Source organism: Ictidomys tridecemlineatus, chromosome 11 (assembly GCF_052094955.1).
Source record: "Ictidomys tridecemlineatus isolate mIctTri1 chromosome 11, mIctTri1.hap1, whole genome shotgun sequence".
Classification (NCBI taxonomy): domain Eukaryota; kingdom Metazoa; phylum Chordata; class Mammalia; order Rodentia; family Sciuridae; genus Ictidomys; species Ictidomys tridecemlineatus.
In genome coordinates this window covers 20,163,205-20,185,078 of record NC_135487.1, presented here as the reverse complement: position 1 = coordinate 20,185,078, position 21,874 = coordinate 20,163,205, and the positions used below count along the sequence as shown (strand labels likewise).

Sequence of the window (21,874 nt, the reverse complement as noted above, 5' to 3'; positions counted from 1 at the left end):
GCCTAAGCCTCTCATGCTGCTGCCCCAGAAAGAACTGAACCCAGAACCAGGTCTCCAGTGGCGTGACAGGCAGCTCTGTGGCCTTGGGGGTCTCCAGAAGAAGCTCACTGTCTGAGGAACTGCCTCAGAGGCCTGGGTGGAGGCCACTGTGGCCAGGGTGCCCTGGAGCCACCTCTGCACGTAGAAGAACCCTGAATCACGTCCTGGTCCACAACACACCACGCCACATTGTGGAGAGAAAAACTAAGAACAGACTAGACCCCAGGCCTCTGAGCCCCACTGCACTGGGAGACTGGGGGCAGGCGAGCATGGCCAGTCTGGTCAGATACACACAGGGCTGCCGGGTGGCATTCAGAGAGCATGTTTATTTACAAAGCGCTTTACAAACATCGCCTTATGCCTCCCCACAGCCCCCTGCGAGGTAGGTCAGTCATATCTACAGTTTACAGATGGGGAGACTGAGGCACGGAATGGGGGTGTGGCCTGCCCCATTTTTAGGAGACCTTCCCACCCACCCATCAAAAAATAACAAAAGAAACAAAAAGCATCGATCCTCCATTCAGTTCTTCTTCTGAACTAGGGGACGTGACCAGCTCGGCTCCAGCACACCCCGCCCCGGGGAGCAGCCTGACCAGGAGCCAAAGGGGCCTCAACCCCAGGGGCTGTGGGTCAGCCTCGCAGACGGTCACTGGCCAAGCTGAGCATGACCGAGCCATGAAGGCCTGAAGGCTAAGGGAAGAGAGGGCTGAGGTGACCTCACTCTGCAGATGGCGGCTCAGGGAGGGGGGCTGGGAGGCACGGGCAGATCCTGGTTCTGGGAAGCTCAGAGCACACGTCGGGAAGCAGCAGCGGAGAGGGGTGGTGAGCAAGATACCCCAGGGCTGCAGGAGGCAGTGGGGTGAAGGAGGGCACGGCAGTTCCCCTGAAGAGGATGGTCAGTGTGTCCCACTGGCAAATCAGGGCCGAGCCCTCAGGGGCTGGTCCAGTCGGGATTCCAGGGGGCAAGCCCAGCACACCCTCCTCCTGTCTTCCTGTGGCTTGGGACACTCGCTCTGCAAGGCCTCGCTCATCTCTAGCAAGGGCTCGTATGCAGTCAAGGGTCTTGGCCTGGGTCTCCCAGAGCTGGCCGTTCTGAGCCCCAGTCACTGTGCCCGGCAGTGCCAGGTCTTTCAGCCCAGGCCTGCAGGACCCTCTGGAGGTGGGGCTGGGCTGAAGTCTTGCTCAGCTCCTCCTTGGCCCATAGCCTGCCCACAGATACAGTGAGAGGCGCTGTACACGGTGGAAGAGGCCATCAAGATGGCCCAGCGTCCACTCCGGCACTTTCCCTGTGGGACTATGGCTGAGCAGAGTTGGGGGGACAAGTCCTCTTTGCCAGTGGGCCTGGCCCTGAGTGCACAGTGGGTGCCCCAGGCCAGAGGCCCCGCTATCTTGACTCCAGAGCCTCCAGGTACTCCAGGGCCACATCGTAGCAAAAGTGGTACTGATCCTGAGGAGAGGGAGAGAAGGGATCATGAGCTGACCCCTCCCTTGTGCTGGGGAGAGGGCAAGCAGGAGCCCTGGACCACCACCGGGGAAGGGGAAAACCGGGACAACGTTCTGGCACCGCAGGACCAGACCAAGGCCCAAAGGCGGGGACCAGGTAGGGAAGGATGGGTGCTGCGGAACCTGGCCAAGCACGGACCAGGAAAGAAGAGGCTGGGCATGGGACACGCGGCCCCTCACCATTGTCTCCACCATATTGGGTTTATAGTTCCGAAGCGTTTTGGCAGCAAAGAAAACATCCACCAGGCTGTGACAGCGGATCATCTCCAGGACCGTGGCGCAGGCGCAGAAGGTGCCGCTGCGGCCTCCTCCATTTCTAAAAGACACACACAAAAGGTTTGGGGCAGGGCTTTGGGAGCAGGGGTGGGTGGAGCCTGGGCACCTACGGGAGAAGGGGAACGCCAGGCAATCAAAAGATGGGGCAGTGTCAGAGAGGCTGAAGGCCAAGGGCAGGGGCTGGGAGGAGCCAAAGGGCCCAGGGGTTAAGGTTTGATCTAAGGAAATAAGAGGGGAGGGGCCATAGACGCCAGAGGTGAGGGGTGTGGCTAAGGATCCAAAGAGGGAGGGGGCAAAGGGTGGGGCGGGGCCTGGCGGGAACAGAGGGAGAGGCACCGCCCACAGGGTGGCCCCAGGACCAGGTTAAAGAGGCGGCTCAGAGTCTGGGATGACATCTAAAGCTTTATGTCATCTCAGAAAATACATCCTGGAGGAGGAACGGACTGCAGATTCCTTGAGAAAGGAGGCCATACACACTGGAAAGGAATGACAGTGAGACACAATGGCAATGACAGAGAAGGGCAGTGGAGCAGCAAAGCAGACACCGAGAGCAAAATGGAAAATGGACACACGGGAAGCCTGTTCACCGCTGGGCAGCGCAGACACACGAGGCAGCTTCCCCAGACCCTCGGCTTCCCCCAGCCACGCTCTGTCCTAAGACTGCACCCTGTGGGGCGTCCCTTGGGGATGGGAGACCAAATTGGCCTCAGCCCCCTCTCCAGGGTTCACTCCCGCTAGATCTGAAAGTCCTGAGGGTCCAGCCCAGGCTGACTCAGTCCCTTAGTGTGCCTGGCCTGGAACTGGGAGTGCTCGGTAAGTACCAGAAGCATGAAAAAGCAGGAAGCAAAGAAATGACTGAATGGAGCCACTGCACGGATTTGTGAATGGGGCATGATGGGAAGGAAGGAAGGAAGGAAGGAAGGAAGGAAGGAAGGAAGGAAGGAAGGGAGGGAGGGAGGGAGGGAAGAAGGGAGGGGATACATGGCCCCTCACCACTAGGAGGGAGGGAGCAAGGGAAGGAGGGAGAGAAGGGGAGGCAGGGGACACTGCCTGTGTGCCTGCGAAAGCAAAGGCTGGAATTCCACTGGCATAAAAAACTATGCTTCGATCTCATGAGGTGAAAACTTCTGACAAAAAACTTAATTGGTGAAATCCAATGTTCACAGAGGGTACCGGCCAGTTGTTCAGGGTCAAGTCTACACCTGAAAACTGGGTTCCTCCAGGGAAGAAAGTGCCAGACCTGGCTGGCTGGGGACAGCCCATGGCCATCTGGGAGCCCAGAGGTTCCAGTGCCAGCCTTGAGGCCTTTGATTGGACCTCTGCCCTTGCTCCTTGACCCCACCCCCCACCCGTCCCTGCACACAGGCACTCACAGGCAGTGGACGATGGTGCGTCCGTCCCCACTCTCCGCCTGCCACTTGTCCACCTCAGCCAGCAGGTGCAGGAAGGCCTTCTTGGAGTCAGGCGTGTCCCGGTAGGCAGACCAGCGCAGGAACTGGAAGTGCCGCACCAGCAGGTGCCCCTCCTGCAGCTGGGGCGTGGGCAGCCAGCCAAAGGGATGTGACCATTGGAGTCACAGGGGCCCCTAATGAGTGACCTCAAGAGGGCCACTCAAGGCTGCCCCAGCTGCTCTCATCCCATTCTCACCCTTGGGCTCCTCGGATCACATACCCGAGAGATGTTCTGCACCCGGAACACTCGGGCCACCAAGTCCTCATCCGCAGTGCCTGACACGAACTCCACCTCCATGAGGCCGTACTGCTGCCGGCCCGGCTCCGGCCAGTACTGTAGGCAGGGCTGGGGCAAGTGTGGAGAGAGCGGAGCTGGTAGAGCCAAGCCAGGACTCCGCCACAGCCACCCCACCCGGGCTCCTTGCTTGCTCCTGTACCCTGGCCCACCTACTCACTCCAGACTCACCAGTCCCCCCTCTCCACAACCCACCCACCAGCTGCAGCACACACCTGCCCCCAGGTGTCCAGCACTGACACATCAGATCAGCCAAGACCAACCAGTCACAGACAGGGCAGTGGAGCCCATGGCCGTGTGGCTAGAACCCTATACCTTCACACACTCACACACACGTGTGCAAAACATGCACCTATACATGAAGCCACCTTCCAGGAATAGGCCCAGGTCTCCCCGCTCACTCCAGAACCAGCCCCTCAGGTTCTCTCTCACTGCCTCTGCCCTCGGCTCAAAGAGGTGGGGTATCCCTCATGCTGCAACAGGGCTCGGCACCCCACCCCCGCCCCAGGGCCCCACAGAGTCAGGGTGCCACACAGCTGCCCCCGCCAGACCACAGACTGGAGGCAGGGGAGGCACCTGTCCCCCCACACACATACACACACAATATAGGTGGATCAGCCAGGAGCCCCGGGGTCTAGCTCCTCTCTGCCTGGAACCCAGGAGAGGATCTTACCTTCCGTCTGTGAAACCAGGCTAAGTTCACTTACCTCCCTGAGCCTCAGTTTCCTTCTCTGTAAAACGGGGCCCATCACAGGACCCGTTCTCATGAGGTTACCATGAGGACCATGGGAAAGGAGCATAAGGACACTCTGCTCTGTGCTATGTCTGGCATGTGGCAGATACTCAGCATGTGTCAGGGACAGAGATGCTGAGGATACCGTCACTACTGAGGCTGGCCCCTGAATGCATCCCAAATGACACTCCAAGTTCCATCGGCTTCCCTCTGACCACCAAGACAGACCCTGCCTTCCTCCCTCCACCTGGGGTCCCAGCAACTCCTGGCACGTGCTACTCCCTCCCCAGAAGGCTCTTCCCACCACTTCACCCGCAGAACACTTCCCTTCCCCCACATCTTGACCAGGACACTCCCTCATCTGGGAAGCCCTCCTCACACGCTGTCCCCAGGCCAGCTCCACAATAGCCTTTCTCCTCTGGGCCTGTTTCTCAACCTGCTTCCTCCTGGACCATGAGATCTAGGAGATGCTGAGTCCTCTGTCTGCCCACTGGCAGGGAGCTGTCCCTGGGAAAAGTTGGCTGAATACCTGAGCAATCTGATGAGCAATGAGCAAAGTCTACGAGGTCCCTCTCAGTCCCTGTCCCCCATCTTGGCAAAGATAGATGTCTGCCCTGCCACACCTGGGACTCTCCAGATCCCCACCCTGGGCCTAGGTCCCTTCCCTGCAGGGTCCTATCATGTAGCCAAGAGCCTGACTCATAAAGAGCCCAGCTAGCCAGGCACAGTGGCACACACCTGTAATCCCAGCTACTCAGGGGGCTGAGGCAGGAGGATCGTAATTTGGAGGCCAGGCTGGTCAACTTAGTAAAACCCTGTCTCAAAAAATAAATAAATAAAATGGCAGCGGGTGTAGCTCAGTAGTAAAACACTTTGCCTAGCATGTGCCTGGGTTTAATCCCCAGTACCTTGACGGGGAGGGGACACAACAGCCAGCTACAGTCTTCCTCCACATCATCAGTAGGAGGTCATTGTGCTTATTTTACAAAAAAATCTTCCTGACATCCTGGGGCAGAAAGTGGAGAGTGTAAGGAGGTCCAAAGTCCTAGGGCATGTGATCAAACCAGGTAAGAAGACTGGACATCTGTACTTAAGGAGGCTCCAGCCCTGGGAGGACCAAAAGGAAATGGGGAGCGTGAAAGGGGCCATCACCAGGCTGAGATCACCAAGCCAGTGTCTGGCCAACCTCAGAATCAACTGTCACCTGTTCATATTCATCCCTGCCACATTCAGCGTGCCCACACAGGCAGACACAGCACAGTGCCCTGTAATAAAAGCTCCTGTGATGGTCTCCATTTTACAGAGAAGGAAACTAAGGCTCAAAGAGGTAAATTAAGTGACTGTAGGTCAAACCATCAAGAAATCGGAGGCTTGAATTTTACTCTAGCCAAAGGCCCCCTGTCTGGCAGTTTAGTTGAGATACTGATAAAGTTCCTGGAAAAACCTCTGAATGAGGCAGGATGGGAGGCACAGCTCCTAGTTATGTGACCGTGGAGATATCCCCACCCCAAGGTCATTGTCGGTCATAAATGAGACCATAAGTGCAAAGCAGAGTCCGCACTTACTGCGGATGCTCCATAAAAAGCAGCTGTTTTGCTCCAGTCTGACACCCCTGTTTTACGACAAGGAAACGGAGGCTCTAGGACAGAGTATGACTGAACTGAGGTCACACAACAACATGTGGTGCAGCTGGGCCCCAACTCTTGATTTGGGGGACTGTGACCTTGAACCCATGAAGGCCTTGGCCGGCGGGGGCCCTCACCCAGGCGGAGTTGGACTGGTTCAGCTGGTTGAGCATGACGATGGAGGTGCACCCGTAGTCGTAGACCAGGCGCCAGAAGTCAGGGGTGGTACTCTGCAGGGGGTGCAGGGTCACGATGAAGGCCGCACTCCGCGTGTAGCTCTGCAGGGACACCAGCACTCAGTGGGCGGTACACTGCCCCTGGAGTGGGCTGAGCTCTGCCATAGGTCATCTTCCCGCATCTGCAGTGACCACTTCAGAGGCTGCTCGGCACACCGAGGCCTGAGCTGACAGGTGGGCCCCAGGCCTCTAGTGCCCAGACCCCCCACAAACGAAAACAGCAACCAGTCCCCAGGGTGGAGCCAGCTGGCCCGGCCTCAGCGTCTGCACCTGCTGCCTCATCCGATTTCCCAAATGTCTGCATGGCTCTCCCTCATTTCTTTCTGGTCTCTGCTGAACTCACGTCTTCAAAGAAGCCCTCCCTCGCCACCTCTTCAAAAACGCTCACACACACAAACCAACATTCAATGCTCCTGCCTGGTGTTCTCTTAGAAAGTTCCAGTGCATGACGTTCCACTGTATATTCATTTACTGATTGTACTGCCCCGAAAATACAAGGTCAAGAGAACAGAGATTGCACACACATCTAGGGGTTTAATAAATATTTCTGAATAAATGAATCTCTAGACCGACTCCATGGCCTGAGATCTCGACTCCGGCTCTCCAGGCTGGGACAGGCACTGACTCTGTACCCTGCTCCTGACCTCACCTTGTAGGATGAGCTGGCACCTAGCCTTCTCTCCACCAGAGCTCCAGCCTCAAGTGTCCCCTAGTGTCCTGCCTTGCCCCATCCTGTGCCATGTCCCCTTCCCTCTCCTGAGCTCCTCTCCTACAGTCTTCTGACCCCAGCCCTCCTCCTGACCCTATAGAGGTTAACACAAGCTCCTAGGACCCTGGCCCTGTCTGGATTCTTCTGGCCTTGATCCTGAGCAAACCTTGATCGGCTCTGTGTAACCCTGCACAGGGCCAACAGAGAAAGAAGACACCCCTCCCCAGAGCACCAGCTCCTGTCCTAGGACTTTCTGAAAGCTCACTAAACAGCAGCTCCTCAAGGACAGCCCCAACCAGACTCCGAAACCAGGCCTGGGTGCCCTTGGGGCTCCTTGAAGACTTGACCACCGCACAGATCCAGGCGGATCCCCAGACAGGCCCAGTGCAATCCAAGAATCAAGGCCTCGGGGCTCCTGGGCCAGGCACTCACACTGGCTGAGGCATCAGTGACTCTAGGTCGGGGCAGGGCTGTGTCCGCAGCTTCTCCATCTCAAGGCACCATTCTCACCCAGGACCAGGGAGCTGCAATATGACCCTGCCCAGCTCAGAAACCCAGGACCCTCAGAGAACCTCCTTTCCAGCCCTCAAACATGCAGATGAGGCCAAAGAAGGGATGGGAGACCATCCACAGGGCTCCTAAGTCCGTATCCAAACTATGCCACCTCTCCAGGACCCCTCAGCAGGCACAGACACCCATCGTTGCACCAGCCTGAGTGACAGTGACTTCCAGGCCTCTCCACGTCTCTCATTTCTTTGGCTGCCAGGTGGTCAGTGGTCGGGGCTTCTCCCCTCCCCTTCAGCTCACACCAGGAAGCCCCTGGGCCACAGGGCGGGACTTGCCCTCATGAGAGAAAGCCACCATGTCCCGTACTGTCCCTGCTGAGGGACCATGCAATCAAGAGCACACTTCCCTGGGCCTGCAGGGACCCTCTGCTCCCCAAATCTGGTCTCCATGTCTGGGTGGCCCCCCTTTGCTCACTCCTCCCCGGGCTGGTTTGCTCAGCTCAGCCCCCTCCTCTAATGGGAGGGGCGGCCTGTGTGTGTACAGCCGAAGACAGGCTGACAGGCAAGGGCACACCCAGCCCACGTGACAAAGGTGAAGCCACATTCTCTGGTCTCATCTGCAACACCTGACTCTGACACCTGACTCAACACCTCGGCTGGCTCCAGCCGGGGAGAAGAACACGGGTGGAACTCACGGGCTCCTCCCCGCGGCATCCCCAGCCCCTGGAGCCCCAGCACCCGTCTGCCACTCTGCTTGCAACACACAGTAAAGGAGGTGCAGCCCCCTGAGTGGGGGTGGCGGGGCAAGAAAAGGGACTTCTAAATGGTTCCCGAGCCCTCAGACCACACCAGGTAGGACCAGGGAGCGCGTCCCCACTGCAGACCAGGAGCAGGCTCCAGCGGCATCTTGCAGGACACACTCTCCCAGCTCCCAGCTTCGGGTTCCCAGTCCAGCCCCAAACCTTCAAGGCCTCCCCAGCCAAGGCCCCTGAGGTCTGGATCCTGAAGACGGCCCAACCCGGGCTTCCCCACCCAGAGCCCCGCGTGCTGAGAGCAACACCTGAGGGGTCACTGGCTTGGACAAGGTCCCGAGGAAGGTCAGCAGGGGTAGGAGGGCTGCCCCCTGAGCCTTCAATAGGCAGAGGGTGCCCCCAACCAGAGCCCGCGCTCTGCTCCCTGGTCCTTTCCGGGCGCTGTTGGGAGAGGGAGTTCCGGAGCCCGCCGCACCCCCGAGCTCTCACGTCAGTCAGGGCTGCGTTGATGTAGTTGTTGGGGTCCCCGTCAGTGGAGATGAGGAAGGGCAGGCAGCGGTCGGGCGGCAGGACGTCCATGCTGCGGTTCTTGTCCCGGTTCCGGGGCAGCAGCGCGATGCTGCACTCCTCCACGTCCAGCGGCGGCGTGACCGAGTTCAGCGTCTACAAAGGGCAGAGTGGACACTGGGCAGGGCAGTTAACCCCATGTGGTGGATGCAGACACTGAGGTCTAGAGAGAAGGCACAAGAGTGGAGGCCTGGCTGGGCAGGGCCAGGGCTGAGCTCTGGAGAGCGGAGTCCGTCCCCCTGCCGTCCACATAACCCCCAACAACTACCTTAGCCCTCGGCCTCAGTTTTCCTCAACCGTAAAACGGGAAAATAATCTGCCTCCTTCCAGGGGCTGCTGGGAGGAAAAAGTGAGAGCAGGCTGAGCACGGGCAGAGCACGGCTCAGCAGGCCAGTGTGTAGGAGCAGTGAAGATCGGCATGGCCTGGCAGGGCTGCAATGCGACAGGCCCTGAAATCCCTGCTCCCATATAGCAGACCCAGGTGCCAGGCCGAGGTGGCCACCGTCCCTGGTCACAGAACGCAAGTCCTGAGCACCTGGTACCAAATAAAGCCACCCCTCTGGGCCTCTTCACCCCTCTGCCTGCAGGCCTCGTGCATCCAGATCTGCGGGTCTCCCGCCTCTTTCTCTTGTTTGGGGACCCCTCACAGGGAACCCTACCCTATCTTGATCCTCGAGCTTGACACCCTTCTCCAGGAATTGCCAGCAGCATTTCCTGTAGGTTACCCAGGCGGCTCTAGAGCACTGGCACCTGGCACGTGAGGTCCGGCTGTACCTGCCAGGACCCCTGGAGAGGGAGGACACTGGGCTCGCTGCCTGCCTGGGGACCAAGAGACTGCTCTGGAGATAGGCCTTCCCCGCTCTCAGCCATGCAGCATGGTGAGGCAGAACCAGGCGACCAAAGCTGGACCCATCAGTGTGCTCCACCTCCTGATCCCAGTTCAGGGATGGAAACACAAGAGTTGGGTCTAGGGTTTTCGTTGGAAGCAGCAAGGGTCTTTTTCCAGAGTCCCTGACAAGACTGACATGATCCTGGCACTGCCGAGTGCCAGCTGTGGGTCTGAGAATGAAGCCAAGAACAGGAGAGTAGAACCAAGAGTGGACAGAGACCAAAGGACATCATCGTCTGAGCCCCTGGATCCAGCCATAACTGAATCCACACCACCCTCAGGGTCCCCAGTTACAGGAGTCAGTGAGCTAGATTTTTATCACGACCCAAAGATTCCTGATGACTACAAATGCTACAAGGGCAATGTGAACTATCTTTCTTCTCTCGGCAAAAAACTGGAGGTTTAAAGAAGTGAAGTGACTTGTTCAAGACCACTCACAGCACCCAACTAGTCAAGCCAGGATGTGACCCCAGGTTTATCTGACTTTGAAGCATGAGCTGAGGCACCACTCCTCCACTGTCTCAGAGTCCTTCCTAGTAACCCAACTCTTCCCCTCCACCTGTGTCTATCTAGGCCCTCCTGCTTGGTCCTCAATGCCTATGATACTCAGAACCTCCCAGCACGCGCACCCAGGCCTCCGTCCCCCCACCTGGAACTCTTCCCGCAGCTGGGAGGAATTGCTCTGAGGGTCAATGCGGATCATCTCCTTGTAAGTGGCCTTGAACTCGTTGACAGGGATGGTGGTCTCCCCACACAGGCAGGCCTCCAGGATTGCATCATGGATGAAGATGTACTGCTCCTGGAACAGCAGATGAGAACATGAGACGAGCAGGGGACCAGAAGCTGGGGATGGGCAGGAGAGAGGGCCTCAGTGAGCGTGAGGCTGAGGCAGGACTCCAAGGCGGAGTCCAGTCCTACCTAAGCAGCCTTCACGGACCTGCGAGCTCATCTCACACTGCATCCCCATAACACCCTGGGAGATCCTCTGGGAGGTGAGGGGACAGCCCAAGGTCACAGATCTAGTGAGGACACAAACCCGGGTATGTCCTGACTGCAGCACCCTTTGCTGTTTGACCCCCACACCCCGCTCCAGCGGCTGAGTTTGAGGGATCCTAAGAGGCGCGCAGCTCACCTCGCCAGACCACCTGGGGCAGGGAAGAGCCCAAGGACACCTGCAGACACATGCCCCCCTCCCTGAGCTCCTCGTAAGAGATCCAGGTCCCAGAGGCAGTGGTGGGGACAGGGTGGGGTCCCCGCACCTCGGTCTGGATCATGTTGACGCGCCGGGAGCAGAGGGTCTTCACGCAGTTGTAAATGTCCACGACACCCTCACACTCCGCCATGTCCAGCATCACATCCAGGACGATGTAACAACCTGTGCGGCCAGTGCCAGCGCTGGGGAGAGAGAGGCCCCAGGGCACATCAGGGAAGGGAACCCAGGACCAAGGAAAAGACGGGAGAGAAATGACCCAGCAAGGAGGCACCAGGGAGCAGGCTGCTGGAAGAGCTCTGGTGCCTTGTGACAGGGGACAGAGTTGGAGAGGGGCCTCAGGAGAAGGAGCGGAGGGGAAAGGAGAGGGAGAGGCAGAGGTGAAGCCAGTCCAACTCTGCAATTAGACAAAGATGATGTCGGAGCTCACTCCAAGAATGTTCTTTCCTCCTGGTGTCCCTGGCTCTCCTGCACATCCCTCAAAACCCCACCGCTCACACCCATCACACACTCAGTGGAACCTCCATCGCTTCCAGGCAGGTGTCATTCTTCTGAGCTTCTGGAGCCATCTGCCTCCTGACTTCACGAAAACACTTCCAGCCACATAGTCACGGTGAATGTGGCTGCCTCCCTGACCCCCGGGAGCCCACTGAGAGCTGGGCTGTGTTGGGTTCATCACTGCGACCCGCGTGCCCAGCGCCAGAGCTGAGGGGGAGCGGGTACAAAGAGGATGCTAAGATTTCACATCTGAAAATGGTGGCACTGAAGTGTCAGGGAGGACATACAACGACTCCCTATCCTGTCCCCTGCTGGAAGGGCCTTAAGTCAGCACAACCCCTTGGGAAAACTACTTGGGCAGATTCTGCTAAAGCTGAACGTTCACCCAGACGGCATTTCTACTCCTACACACGATCCCACAGAAATGTTTGTATTTCTTGACCAAAAGACAGGCACTCGGTGGTCCTTGGCACTGCTATTTTATTTCAGCACCGCTATTCCCAACAGCTCAAAACTGCAACCATCCCAAAGGCCTGGCAACAGCAGGATGGACGAATATGTCGTAGCCGACTCGCCCAGAAGAAAAGGATACAGCCTACAAACATGCGATGGACCAAAGACGTCGGCAAAGAGCACCTGTGCAGGACTCTGTTTATGTCAAGTTCAAACGCAAGACCAGGGCTGAGAAGTCAGGCCAGTGACGGCTCTGGAAGGCGGGTACGTTCTAGAACTGGGTTAAGGGGCCTCTGGTTTCTATGGATATTCTGCCTCTTGACCTGAGTGGAGCGACCAGTGTGTTCAGTCTGTGAAAATTCACAACGTTCCATGTACATGTAATGACCTGGGATCTAAGTATACTTTGCTTTAAGTATCTATCCATAAAGTCTTAGATTTTAAGGATGACATCTTAAAGAAAACTAAGAAGCTGGCTTGGAGGTGGCAGGGCAGGGACAGGAAAGAGTCTGCCATGACACTGGGGAAGCTGAGGAGCCAGGACGAGCTCTAGAGGCCACGGATTTGCAGCCTCAGGAGACTCGCTGAAGCCCAAGGGCTAGTGGAGGGACGAAGGACACAGAGCAGAGAGAGGAGGGACAGTCGGGGTCACAGGAAGACAACCAGGCAAGAGCTAGGAAGGGAAGAGGGAGGGAAGCCAGGGACACGCAAGGCCACTGGGCATGGGGGAGAAGGGCGAAGTCCTCTCAGCCCCTGCAAACCCAGAACACCTGATGGGCAGGAGCGGGCTGGACTGAGCCTGGTGCTGTGCCACCCTGCAGCCCTCAGGGCTCAGGACCTCCTCAGCATCACACAGGTCTCGGGGCACATGTGGATGCCAACCTCAGAGCCAAACTCAAAGATAAAGTGGGTTATTCTCTTCTGCCCCGTCTCCAAGCAGGCTGAGCCAGGCCCAGTCCCTCTTGGGGGCCCTGAGCCTGCCCACCCCACCCCACCCCAGCGCCAAGCCCCTTCCTGGGACCCCCTGGCCCTCCCACCTGCAGTGGATGACGATGGGCCCGGCATCGGGTGGGGTGGAGGCCTTCACGCGCCTGATAAAGGCCAGCAGCCCGGTGGCATGGTAGGGGACACCGTGCTCTGGCCACGCTGTGAAGTGGAACTGGCGGACCTCGTGCCGGGCAGAGTAGCCCCTCTGTGGAGACAATGGGAAGGACAGTCACAGTCGCTGGCAGCCTCTGAAAGATACTGCGTGTGCCAGGCACTGTGGGGAGCGCCTCCTCGGGTTCACAGGTGAGGTCCGGTACTGGAGAGGAAGGGTAAACGTCCACTGTACCAGAGAGGGAACTGAGGCCCACGGAGGAGAAGCCACCTTCCCCAGGATGGACAGGCACATGTCACATAGAACTTGGACAGAGCTCTGCCTGATGCTGACACCCACGCTGTCAAAACACGGGCCTGTCGTGTAAACCCAGATCATTTTGACTCTCGGGCCTTCCTTCCAAGGGGGGAACTGTCCCTCCCCTAAGGACTTTACTGGGCAGACAACTGCACTGTGGACAGGGCTTACTGGCCAGTCACCTAAGCCTCAATGTCCTTACCTGTAAAATGGAGCTAATGGTCAGCACCTAGGCCACAGAGCTTTCCAGGGCTGCAGTGACATGTGACCGGCTGGCCACAGTGCCCCAGAGGGTAGGACCAACACCAGGCAGCTGTCATCACTGTCTCCATCACCTCAAACTCCTCTTGGAGCCACCCGCAGAGACAGTTTTGCCTTCCATCTCCCACGATTCTCCCAGAAAGCAGGTGGCCTCCTGCCAGGTGCTGCCCCGGGCACCCCTCCCGCTCCCTGGGCTGCAGGAACAGGTGTGGGGAGACTCACCCTCTCCAGGGCAAAGGTGCGCACCACGTACTCAGCCAGCGTCTCCGTCTTCACCAGTGTGATCTTGATGTCCCCGTACATGTCTGAGTCCTCTGGCCAATACCGTGAGCACTTTACCTGCAGCCCCCACAGGACAGGACTCAGTGGAACCCTCGCTGCCCCAGGGGCCCACCCACCCCAGTTCACCCCCAGCCCTGCTTACCCTGCCCACCTCCACCAGCTTGGTGATCATGACGATGCTTGAGCAGTGCTCTTGCCACACCATGCGCCAGAAGTCATAGATCATCTCGGGCTTTGGCCCTGGGGGTGCAGGAGGTGCCTGTCCCTGAGCCAAGTGTCTGCCTGCTGCCCAGCACTGCTGCCCCAGGCCAGGAGGCTCTCTGGGCTCCAGTGAGGGCTTCATGCTCACCCACGTACACCCACCAGCTGCCAACCCATGCCTGGAGGGCCCCGGGGGGACAGCATCAGGGGAGGGCCTGGCTGGAGAGCCCCGTCATGCTGAGTGGGACCCAGGAAGCAGAGCTGGAGGGCAGATCTTTGGTCCATGGGGCAAATCTCCAAGAAGGATGGACGAATCGACAGGGGGATAAGACTCAGCCAAATGGGACCCAGGAGGCCACTACACCAGATGCACAACCCACACCAACCAGGACTGGACCTGCCCAGCCCTTTCACGTATGCCACCATGGAGACAGACAGATGGACCAGAATTACAGATGGACTGATCACATCAGGAGATATGAACACAGAGAGGACAGAGGCTGAGACACAGATGCCAACAGACCAAGGCAAAGAGAGTGGGGATCAGACACAGGACAGAGACACATGGGGAAGCAGACAGGGAGCCAAGCAGGCCACCAGGGAAGGCAGACAGGCAGGCATTCCAACACACGGAGGTGCCCACGGGCAGAGGGGCCGGGTACCTTGTGTGGCTATGAAGTGGTTTGACCTGTGGTAACCCTGCAACAGAAGAGGGTGTGGTAAGACCCCAGGGAGCAGCTCCTAATGCTCAGCCCCTCCTCCTCTCCCCCAGCAGCACCCCTACCCCACTAAGGAACTGCCCACGCTCATGGCCAGGGCCTCCTGAGCAGGGTGAGCTTGTCCTCCTGCCCCCAAGGAAGGGAATACAAGTGGGACACAAGCATCTTGCTATGTGACCCCCAGAGAGGACATGACTCCCTTGTGGGCCTGGAGGGTCTCCCAATTCACAAAATGGGGGAGGGGGGGTTTCTGTTTAAAATGAGGCTGATATTTGGAGAAAAAGTTCAAGGTGACTCTGCCCTGTTCCCAGAGTCCCTGAAGCCCTAATCAACCCCAGACCCCAAAGGTGTCAGCTCTTCCAACCCCCCTCAGAGCATTCAGGATAGACGGTCCACAGCCATGAGGCCCCGCCCCCACCTCAGTCACCCAGCTCAGGGGGACCTGATGAAGGCTTCAGGTTTGGAAGCAAATGGCTCTTAGATAAAATGCTCAAATCTTTAAAAGCAATTACAATGATGGCAATGAACTTTTCTGAGACCCTCTTATGGCTACATACTAAGCACTTCACCTGCATTAGCCTGAACAAAGAGAGGTCAAGGGCTACTTCATCCTGCATCTCCAGAGCCCTGGGCTGAGGAGAGGCCCCAGGGCAATAGCCTGAGGATCCCCGACAGGCCCTCTTCTTTCTGGGACAGGGAGCCCACCCAATACCCAGGGCACCAGTGCAGGCAGAGCAGAAAAGGGAAGAAGTACTGCAGCGCAGGAGAGAGAAAACCATCAAGTTCAGCCCCTGCTCCCCCTTGCCCCCAGCCCCCTGCAACTAACTCTTCTGGCCCCCTGGACTTCCCAGGCCCAAGAAGCCCTGGGCCAGACTGCCCAGGTTCAAATCCCAGCTCCACCTCTTTCTAGCTGCCTGCACTGAAGCCAACAGCCCTTCATCCTGCTGTGCCTCCAAGTCCACACCCGTGGGGTGGAACGGCCACACTAATTCCCTCCCAGGGCAGTCCTGAGGAGAAAATAAAGCAATCGATGTTGAGTGTTTGGCACTGTGTCAAGCACCGAGTCCACACTTAACAGTTGCTCTTATACTACTACTACTGATGTAAAGGTCCAGCAGTGTCCCTGAAGATCCAACAGTGTCAATGTCAAGAACTGCTCGAGTGGGCGGTTCTTCACTGTAGGGCTAAGGATCCAAGTCTGGGAGTCTAATGGGCCCAGTTCCCAGCTGCAGCTCTGCCAAGCAGTAGCTGTGTGACTCTGAACCCCAGGAGGGGACTTCTGTCCTGGAGATCTTGGTAAAAGGCAGACCGGGATTCAGAAGGTCTGAGCTGGGGCCTGGGGCTGTGCATTGCCAACCAGCTCCTGAGGGTCCTGATACTGCAGGGCCTCGAGCACCCTGAGGGGCAGCCAGGCTCTCGACTTTTTTTTTTTTTTTTGTAGCTGGAGATGGACAGCAGGCCTTTATTTTCTTTATGCTTATGTGGTGCTAAGATCAAACCCAGTGCCTCAAACATTGCTAAGCCACCGTTCTCTGCAATAGAAGGCCAACAGCAAGACATGCAGTTGTTACCTTCTATGAAAAGGAACAAAACCCAAAGTAACTAGTACTGAAAAGGGTCACTCAGTCCTCACAATGGCAGCCTCTCCAGGTCTACCCTAAATCCCTCCTGCTGCCGCTCTAAGCCACTGTTTCTGTAAGAGGTCAGAGGAGGCAGGTGGAGGAGGACGAGGGCTGTCCAGGAGCTGCCCTCCCAACTCTCGGCACCAGCCAAGTGGAAACGACCTATCCCACCTCAAACCAGGTCCCTAAGAATCCCCCAAGGCCAGACACCGCATCAGATTCAGCCACCTCTGAATACTGCACCGCAGGGCCCAGGACAGGGCCAGTTAAGCACCAGCCAGTAGACAACAGAGGAACAGACTCAACTAAAACTGACCAACTGGACTGGGGATGTGGCTCAGGGGTAGAGCACCAGACCTTGGGTTCTATCCCTGGCACTGCTTCCAAAAAAACAAGATCAATTTGATAAACAAGCAGCTGGTCTACAATTCAGCTCTGTTCTGCTGAACCCCCAGGACCTTCTCCCTTGATGTTTGGAGGCATCATTCTGAAGAAAGCATGGTCCAGGGGTCCATTTTGTCACACTTTGAAGCAAGTGTTTAAGCAAAGAACCTCCATATCTGCACATTATCTTTTTTTTTAAAAAAAAAAAAGAGAGTGAGAGAGGAGGGGAGAGAGAGAGAATTTTTTAATATTTATTTTTTAATCATCAGCGGACACAACATCTTTGTTTTGTATGTGGTGCTGAGGATCGAACCCGGGCCGCACGCATGCCAGGCGAGCGCGCTACCGCTTGAGCCACATCCCCAGCCCCTCTGCACATTATCTTTTTAAAAAAAAAAAAAATTTTAGTTGTAGTTGGACACAATGCCTTTATTTTATTTATTTATTTATTTTTATGCGGTGCTGAGGATCGAACCCAGGGCCTCATACATGCAAGGCAAGTGCTCTGCCACTGAGCCACATCCCCAGCCCTGCACATTATCTTTTTAAATACATGTATACTATTGCACCATTATGTGACAGAGAGGACACACGTGGAATTTTAAACGTATCAAATTTTAAAGGAGGCTGGGTAGAATACCTCGCACCAACCCACCTTAGAGACCAGCATTAGAGAGCACCCACCCCATGCTCCACGAAGATGCGCAGGGCCTGGGAACCTCTCCTAGTCACACACCTGAACCCTTGCTGGAGTCTGAGGGACACTTGTCTGCATTATAGGCAAGAACCCCTGGCATCCCAATGCTCCCCAAAGAACAAGAACTGCAGTGTGACCAGATATGGTGGTACACGCCTATAATCCCAGAGACTTGGGAGGCTGAGGCAGGAAGGTTACAAGTTCAAACCAGCCTCAGCAACTAAACATGAGGCCCTAAGCAACTTAGGGAGACCCTGTCTCAAAATAAAAACAGCTGGCCAGGTGCAGGGCACGTGCCTGGAATCCCAAAGGCTCAGGAGGCTGAGGCAAGAGGATTGCAAGTTCAAGGCCAGCTCAGCAATGGAGAGGCACTAAGCAACTCAGTGAGACCCTGTCTCTAAATAAAATACAAAATAGGGCTGGGGAGGTGGCTCAGTGGTCAACTGCCCCCGAGTTCAATCCCCAGTATGAAAAAAATAAAATAAAAAGGGCTGGGGATATGGCTCGATGGTAAGCAACTCTGGGTTAAAAACAACAACAACAAACAGTGTGGTGTGAGGGATAAGGTTGGTTTTTGGCTTTGAGAAAGTCACTTTTTTCATCTGTCAAATGCTCGTCAATAGTGTCCCCACCTCACAGAGTGCGGTAAAGGTAAAACATGTATTTAAAGTGCCTGGCACACAGCAGGTACCCAGTCAGTTGCAAACTGGCATTGCAAGATGAACTAAGCTAAGTCTCCCAAGGGTCTGACAACAAGGGACAGAATGGGGCAAGCAGTCCACCGCAGGGCGTGCCCACAGTCCTCAAAGCCACCACCTTTTGTGAGCCTAATCCTTCTTCCAAATTGGAGAATTTTACAAACCAACTTTGTGACTGCACTTAAAATAAGGGGTACATCTGGGATAATCGATCATCTCTGCCAAATGTGACTGTGGGGACCTTTCACTTTCTATGTCAGTCTCTCCACATCGTCTGAAAGTCGGATAACAAGCAGAATGTTAGCAATGATTAAAAAAAAAAAAGCAAGAAATGTGTTTTTTAAAGGAAAATAGAAGAGGTATCCTCAAAATAGCAAAGAATCCCAATCATTAAATATAATGAAAATAGAATATATGAATTAAAAATAAAATCAGAGGCTCCCTTGATGAATCAGGGTTTTAATTCTTCAAAAGAAGATGGTACAATTTTTTTTTAATGAATACCCAACCACTCCCCTAAAAAAACATTCCAACTGGGCGACACTGACGGTTAACTGGTTGGAGTTGAGTTTTACACAAACTGATCATGGCAGGGTTTGAACGCTCAGGAATCTAGTTTTAGGGGGACTGAACAGGAACGGTCTAAAGACCCTGACCCCTAAGTAGCAGAGACAAGACCACCCAGGGTAGCTTCCCCCATCCCCCTCTCTCAAGGGCCCTGCAGAAGTTACAGCCAGCAAGGTTCATGGGGAATAGGGGACAGGGTTGAGGACAAAGGTGACAGACAGGGGTGGCCAGAGCAGAGGGCCAGGTGAAGCACCCCAATACTGCTGCCTATCTCAAAGTGGGGGAGGAGGGGAGGAGCTGCTTACAACAGGGATCCTGTGGCTGTCTTTAGCCCTGGGCCACCCCTGGAGAGGCGGCTGAAGTGGACACTGGTGCTGGGCACACAAGGAGAGGGGAAGGAGCGGGGAGAGAGAGCCAGAGACAAAGTCTGAGATACAGCCAGTCAGACAGACAGGAGGAGAAGCAGGAGGAGGGGGAGATACTTACTTCTCGGTTTATCCGAATCTTAATGATTCCAGTGAGGGAACAAGACAAAGCAAAAGAGACAGATGTTAGGCCAGAGGCAGAGAAGGTGGGCCCGGCCGGCACAGGAGTGGCCAGAAAGGTCTACATGAGCAGGAGAGGCAGAGCAGAGATGGGTGGGCCAGGCTGGGCCAGAGAGGTGGGAGTGGCAGGTCCCTGCTAGGGCCCAAGAGAAGCCAGCTGGGACCCTGACATGGCTGAGGACAGGCTCTCTGTTATCGAAGCTGCCCACATCTGCCAGGTCAGGCCCAGCACTTATCCCAGCCAAGGGACAGGCTAGGAGATGGGGAGAAGGCAAGGGATTCTGGGAAGCAAAGGGTGGCCCGTCTGACCCCAGGAGGAAGACAGAAGAGGGAGAGGAGAGACGGTGTCTCAAGTCCCAACTACCTCGGCTCCCATGACACTCTGCTCCTTGGGCCTCGTTCTCATGCTCCCTGCCTGGGATTCTGCTCTAGCCGCCCAGAGGAGCTCCAGTCGGGCTTCCTCCACGCAGCCTGCCCCTGGGAAAGGCCTTCCTCTCTTCTGGCCCGTACTCTCCATCCAATCTGAAGTTACTGTACTTGTCTGTTCACTGGCCTCCCCCACTAGAACATGCGTGTTCCAGGACCACAGGGACTGCTTTTCCTGTCTGGTTCACATCTGTACCCCTGGTGCTCAGGTACTCAAAATATATTCTGTATATTTCCATAAATGAATAAATAGTGCTCTCACAAGCTTGGTTTGCTGCAGGGGGAGCCTGATTAGAGTCCCTGGGCCTCCCCCATTACTCCCCTCAGCCATACCCACAGAGCAGACTCAGGGCCTCTTCTGGACACCCATGGTCAGGACTCCTGGCTGCCCGCCCTGTCTCTGGCTCTTCCCTCTAATCCAGCAAGTTCCAACTACTGCAGTAGAGGTTGCGATGGCCTAATGGCTGGGAGCAAAGCCTCTGGAGACACAGAGACGCTGAGTTCAGTTCTTTCTTTAGCACTCACTAGCTGTGTGACCTAGGACCAGCAGTTTCACCTCTTTGAATCTTACTTTGGTCACCTATAAAGGGAGATCACGAAACTAACTATGTTGTAGTGTGATTGTAGGTGTCATATAAAATGTAATGTTGAATATAAAGTGCTTGGCACCTAGTACATGCTCAATAAACATGCATTACTATTCTTTTATTTCTTTATTTTGTGGAGTTGGATGGAACCCAGAGCCTTGTACATGCTAGGCAAGCACTCTACCACTGAGCTGAAGCTCCTAGCCTGACCTACAGTTCTTTAAATATCACTTTGATTATAAGCAAAACACTTTTCACAACTCCCTGGCATCCCTAGGAAAAAGTTCAACTCCTTAGCCTGCCCCTGGAGGCCTCCACCATCCAGCCCCTGCTTACCTCTCAGCCTCACTGTGCCTTGTGAGAATCCCACCCCCAAGCTCTTGGGCCCTCAGCAAGAAGGGACCCTTCCTCCTCACCCCTCGGTCTCACTGTCTGCCATCTCTCAGGCCAACTCCAGCCTGCAGGGGGCCATCTTGAAGGCTGCCTCCCTCTATCCTCCCCCTCCTCTGAGCTCCCGAGCAAAGCGCTGGAGACAGGGGTGCTCATAACTCAGCTGTCTGAACCCCCTGACAGGTTTCTGTCCTGCCTGGACAGTCAGCCAGAAGTGCGCAGGGCCAGGCCAGGAGCAAGGACAGGGGCAAGGCACTCACGTCGATGTAGTTGGCATTAATGTAGTCGGCACTGGGGTCTCCCAGCATCGGGTGGAGCTTCACGCGGTGCCGGTCATCTGTAAACACAGAGCAGGTGGACGGGGCTGTGCCTGGAGCCCAGAGCCGGGGCAGGGGGAAATACCCCTGGGCAGCCAGGTCAGCTAGGGGATCAGATCCGATCAGCAGGTTCGGGAAGGGTGCGCAGGACAGGCCAGAGGTTAGAGTCTAGGCTGAGGTGTGGAGTCAAGGAGGCCCAAGGGGTATACGGCCAGCCCAAGCCTGAGCAGGTCTTAACCCCCCAAGCCTCAGTTTCCTGTAAAAGGAGAATTATATTGTCCCCCCCACTTCACAGGGTAACTGGGAGGGACGAGTGAGGTGACAGGCGTAGTGCTCAGCGCTGTATCAGGCCCTTGTAAGTGGAGGCCGAGATCACTACCACCTCCACCCGTGCCCCAGGGCTCCCCCTGGCCATGCTCCCCTTCCAGCTCCCTCCCCCCAGCTCCCCCCCAGGACTCACAGGCAGGCACAGGCTCCTGCCGGCCTCCCTTCAGCTTGTCCTTCTTCTTGGTGGCATCCCAGCCCTCAAAGAAGCTCTGCCAATAGGGAAGATGGCTGTCAGTGGGAATGGAGGACCCCCCGAGCCTCGCAGGACCCCTGTTCCTCAACAGGGAGGATGGGGTGGGGTCATGATGAGGGCCAAGCTCGGGGCTGCACTTGGAGCGTGAGGTCCTTTCATCAGCGAGGATGAGGTTCAAAACCAAGGAGTGTGGGAGGAAGGGAAAGGAGGCAGGAGGGGGCAGGGCCGGAGTTCAGACAGTGTAGAACGCAAATCAGGCTCAGAACAAGGGCCAAATCCAGATTTGAGCTGGGAAGAAGGCAAAGGTGAAGGGTAGGATGTGGATGGTGTCGTCGTCCACATGGAAGGAGGTTGAGATCCAAGGCAGGGTTCACATGGAGCTCGGGATGACAGTCCCTCAGGCTGGAGCTAGGCCAACCTCAGTGAGGACAGCCGGGTTCAGATCAGAGGAAGGATAAGGATCACAGTCAGGACCAAGAGGGAGATGAGATTTAAGGTCAGACTTCCCATCAGGATGAGG

General features: G+C 56.3%; 1 protein-coding gene across 15 annotated transcripts in view; it reads right to left on the bottom strand.

Moving 5' to 3' along the window:
• Positions 1-345: 345 nt before the first annotated feature.
• The window catches only part of Ptpru (protein tyrosine phosphatase receptor type U), a 170,174-nt gene continuing 148,645 nt past the window's right edge, over positions 346-21,874 (bottom strand). For 12 of the 15 annotated variants that reach the window (XM_078025724.1, XM_078025726.1, XM_078025725.1 and 9 more), the window contains 15 exons: positions 21,295-21,370; positions 20,778-20,854; positions 19,056-19,073; positions 14,545-14,581; positions 13,824-13,921; positions 13,622-13,738; positions 12,780-12,934; positions 10,841-10,976; positions 10,231-10,380; positions 8,615-8,788; positions 6,060-6,200; positions 3,490-3,615; positions 3,192-3,349; positions 1,723-1,858; positions 346-1,486 (listed from right to left, as the gene is read on the bottom strand). In XM_078025724.1, coding sequence (XP_077881850.1) covers positions 1,424-1,486; positions 1,723-1,858; positions 3,192-3,349; positions 3,490-3,615; positions 6,060-6,200; positions 8,615-8,788; positions 10,231-10,380; positions 10,841-10,976; positions 12,780-12,934; positions 13,622-13,738; positions 13,824-13,921; positions 14,545-14,581; positions 19,056-19,073; positions 20,778-20,854; positions 21,295-21,370 — 1,662 coding nt within the window. In that variant the 3' untranslated portion in view covers positions 346-1,423. The remainder of the gene's footprint in view (positions 1,487-1,722; positions 1,859-3,191; positions 3,350-3,489; positions 3,616-6,059; positions 6,201-8,614; positions 8,789-10,230; positions 10,381-10,840; positions 10,977-12,779; positions 12,935-13,621; positions 13,739-13,823; positions 13,922-14,544; positions 14,582-19,055; positions 19,074-20,777; positions 20,855-21,294; positions 21,371-21,874) is intronic. The other 3 variants (XM_078025730.1, XM_078025732.1, XM_078025733.1) reach the window with 2 other exon arrangements.